This window comes from Procambarus clarkii, chromosome 26 (genome assembly GCF_040958095.1).
Source record: "Procambarus clarkii isolate CNS0578487 chromosome 26, FALCON_Pclarkii_2.0, whole genome shotgun sequence".
NCBI classification, from domain to species: Eukaryota; Metazoa; Arthropoda; class Malacostraca; order Decapoda; family Cambaridae; genus Procambarus; species Procambarus clarkii.
The window spans coordinates 45,614,502-45,618,428 of record NC_091175.1 but is presented as its reverse complement, the minus strand read 5'-3'; the positions used below and the strand labels follow the sequence as shown (position 1 = coordinate 45,618,428).

The 3,927-nt window shown below is 56.4% G+C and overlaps 1 protein-coding gene across 1 annotated transcript; it reads right to left on the bottom strand.

Annotated features, from left to right (window-relative positions):
- Window positions 1-834: 834 nt before the first annotated feature.
- LOC138368976 (uncharacterized) lies at window positions 835-3,641 on the bottom strand. The gene is made up of 2 exons (XM_069331708.1): window positions 3,349-3,641; window positions 835-1,843 (listed from the first exon to the last, which is right to left on the bottom strand). The coding sequence occupies exons 1-2, from the start codon at window positions 3,639-3,641 to the stop codon at window positions 835-837; spliced, it is 1,302 nt and encodes a 433-aa protein (XP_069187809.1).
- Between the last annotated feature and the right edge of the window lie 286 nt (window positions 3,642-3,927).

Below are 3,927 nucleotides of genomic sequence, written 5' to 3'. Positions count from 1 at the left end.
AGGAAGGGGGGGGGAGAGTGAGGTAAGGAAGGGGGGAGGGAGAGTGAGGTAAGGAATGGGAGGGAGAGTGAGGTAAGGAAGGGGGGGGAGAGTGAGGTAAGGAAGGGGGGGAGAGTGAGGTAAGGAAGGTTGGGGGAGAGTGAGGTAAGGAAGGGGGGGAGAGTGAGGTAAAGAAGGGGAGGGAGGGAGAGTGAGGCAAGGAAGGGGGGGGGAGAGTGAGGTAAGGAAGGGGGGAGAGTGAGGTAAGGAAGGGGAGGGAGGGAGAGTGAGGTAAGGAAGGGGGTGGGGAGAGTGAGGTAAGGAAGGGGAGGGAGGGAGAGTGAGGTAAGGAAGGGGGGGGGAGAGTGAGGTAAGGAAGGGGGGGGGAGAGTGAGGTAAGGAAGGGGAGGGAGGGAGAGTGAGGTAAGGAAGGGGGGGAGAGTGAGGTAAGGAAGGGGAGGGAGGGAGAGTGAGGTAAGGAAGGGGGGAGAGTGAGGTAAGGAAGGAGGGGAGGAGAGTGAGGTAAGGAAGGGGAGGGAGGGAGAGTGAGGTAAGGAAGGGGAGGGAGGGAGAGTGAGGTAAGGAAGGGGGGGAGAGTGAGGTAAGGAAGGGGGGGGAGAGTGGGGTAAGGAAGGGGGGGGGGAGAGTGAGGTAAGGAAGTGGGGGGGGAGAGTGAGGTAAGGAAGGGGGGGGGAGAGTGAGGTAAGGAAGGGGAGGGAGGGAGAGTGAGGTAAGGAAGGGGGGGGGAGAGTGAGGTAAGGAAGGGGGGGGAGAGTGAGGTAAGGAAGGGGAGGGAGGGAGAGTGAGGTAAGGAAGGGGAGGGAGGGAGAGTGAGGTATTACCCAGCATCACTAACTACAGTTTAGTGCTAAGTAGTGAGCCGGATGAAGCAGGAGCCAGCTGTGTGCGGGAGCCGGATGAAGCAGGAGCCAGCTGTGTGCGGGAGCGGGATGAAGCAGGAGCCAGCTGTGTGCGGGAGCGGGATGAAGCAGGAGCCAGCTGTGTGCGGGAGCAAGATGAAGCAGGAGCCAGCTGTGTGCGGGAGCGGGATGAAGCAGGAGCCAGCTGTGTGCGGGAGCCAGATGAAGCAGGAGCCAGCTGTGTGCGGGAGCCGGATGAAGCAGGAGCCAGCTGTGTGCGGGAGCGGGATGAAGCAGGAGCCAGCTGTGTGCGGGAGCCGGATGAAGCAGGAGCCAGCTGTGTGCGGGAGCCGGATGAAGCAGGAGCCAGCTGTGTGCGGGAGCCGGATGAAGCAGGAGCCAGCTGTGTGCGGGAGCCGGATGAAGCAGGAGCCAGCTGTGTGCGGGAGCGGGATGAAGCAGGAGCCAGCTGTGTGCGGGAGCGGGATGAAGCAGGAGCCAGCTGTGTGCGGGAGCCAGATGAAGCAGGAGCCAGCTGTGTGCGGGAGCGGGATGAAGCAGGAGCCAGCTGTGTGCGGGAGCCAGATGAAGCAGGAGCCAGCTGTGTGCGGGAGCCGGATGAAGCAGGAGCCAGCTGTGTGCGGGAGCGGGATGAAGCAGGAGCCAGCTGTGTGCGGGAGCCGGATGAAGCAGGAGCCAGCTGTGTGCGGGAGCGGGATGAAGCAGGAGCCAGCTGTGTGCGGGAGCGGGATGAAGCAGGAGCCAGCTGTGTGCGGGAGCCGGATGAAGCAGGAGCCAGCTGTGTGCGGGAGCCAGATGAAGCAGGAGCCAGCTGTGTGCGGGAGCCGGATGAAGCAGGAGCCAGCTGTGTGCGGGAGCCGGATGAAGCAGGAGCCAGCTGTGTGCGGGAGCCGGATGAAGCAGGAGCCAGCTGTGTGCGGGAGCCGGATGAAGCAGGAGCCAGCTGTGTGCGGGAGCCGTCATCTGGCCAGTTGTCTGTCTGCCTGTCACTGTATCATCATGTTGAACAAACGTGTTCCAAATGCCAGTCATCTTAGGAATTTCTTCTGAATACTGCCAACTATATACTCAAGCCTTCAGCTCCAGGTGTCTCTAATACCGAGTTGCCTATTATTCACTAAACTATTAATGTGATGAGAACCCCTAGGAGTCCCTTAAAGTGTTTCAAGCATTCAGGAGATTCCAACGATCAACGTGGACCAGGACCAGGTGAGGCTAGTCTGAGAAGAGACCCTCAAGGACTCTAACTCGACCTTGCTCCCAGACAAGGTCGTATTTTCTCTGCTGATTCCGACAGCTTCGTGAAGCGTCTGCCACATGTACATTGGCGACGTACGCATTGCAGTCGGGAAAGCAAAATAGAAAACCCCCACATGTGGCGGCCAATGTGATTGGCTTAGTTGGAACCTATGAGCTAGGTTATAAAGTAAAATTTCGCACTTAAATTTTCCCTGAAAGTTCAAAAGTGACGAGCAGTATTCAGAGGACGTTTAACGCCCTGTTAAGTACACACACACCACCAGTATGTCTGAGTGTGGAGAGTACTAACAGCGCTACCTGTATCTTCACGTTGCCTTGACCGCTCGTATACCCGAGGACTACGACACTCCTACTGAGCAAGAGTGTAAGGAACGAGTGGAGCAGCACTTGAGGGCCATGGAAGAGGTGATGCACACATGCAGGGTAGTACTGAGGTGGTGTGCACGAGTCTCATCACACTGGATGAGGCTATCGGTGGTGAGACCCCCAGTGAGAGATAACACAGTGGGAGAGACCCCAGTGAGAAGCAACTTGCCGTTCAACAGTAACGTGCTGTATATGGACTTTTATTGGGGAATGTCCCGGGAGTCTCTGATTGCCCAAGTCCACCCTCAAAGAAAACTGGGGGGAGTGAGGAAGCTGCCTCAGCTGGGTGCACCCGCCCTCAGTCAGCTGGTGCCATGGGTGACTCGCCCGGGGGTGACGTCACAGGGAGTAACCACACCCTCACCCAGCTGAAGAATAAGGGAGAGAAAGCAAGCTGTGAAGTTATGGAGAGAGAAGCAAAACCCCTGGTTGAAGCGACAGCAACTCCATTAACTGGTAACTCGCTCGTGGCAGCTGTCACTACGAGGTCACAGAGCAACTAGCTGACTCGCCCAGAAAAACCTTTGAAATTACGAGGCATTCAGGGAGTGTCAGCAAAGGAGTTTATTGATGCCCAAGGGAGCGACCCAACACTAGCCCAGATACGTAGGTATGCTGAGGAAAAAAAAGTTTTCCAACCCCAGGAACGCAAGTACTGGTACTTGCACCATAATGGGAAACCCGTGCGCAGAGTTGAGACGCCCCACGACACTTGCGACCAACTCGTTGTTCCACAGGAGCATAGACTGGCTGTGTTCCGCTTAGGGCATGAAGCTTTGATGGGAGGTCATATGGGTCACGCAAAGACCAGTGTGAAAAGAACAAGCTGTGTTCTACTGGCCAGGAATTACTGGGGAAATACAGCGTTACACTCGCTCGTGTGACACCTGTCAGCACGCCACTGATTAAGGACGGGTGAAGCCCAGGAAGCTTCAGCCCTTCCTCATCATTGATTAGCCGTTCAAGTTGGTCAGCATTGATCTGGTTGGTCTGATCATACCGAGTGCAACAGACGGCAGTAAGTACATCCTGACCATGGTCGATCACGCAACAAGGTACCCCGAAGCAGCTGCCCTGAAGAACATCGTGACGACAACGGTAGCGGAAGCCCTGGTAGGTTTTTACAGTTGCCTTGGTATACCTGAGTGGATCCATAGTGACCGAGGGACACAGTTTACCAGCGAGATGATGGACCAAGTCCGACGTCTGCTCACAGCGAGAGCATCCCTCACCACGCCATATCATGCTATGGGAAACGGTTTGGTAGAACGCTTCAATGGCACTCTCAATAAGATGTTGAAGAGAATATGCATCGAAGAGCCTCGGGAGTGGCCCAGGTATATCAACCCTTTGATCTTGACCAGACCACACACTAGAAGTTGAAGGGACGACGACGTTTCGGTCCGTCCTGGACCATTCTCAAGTCGATTGTGATGAGGAG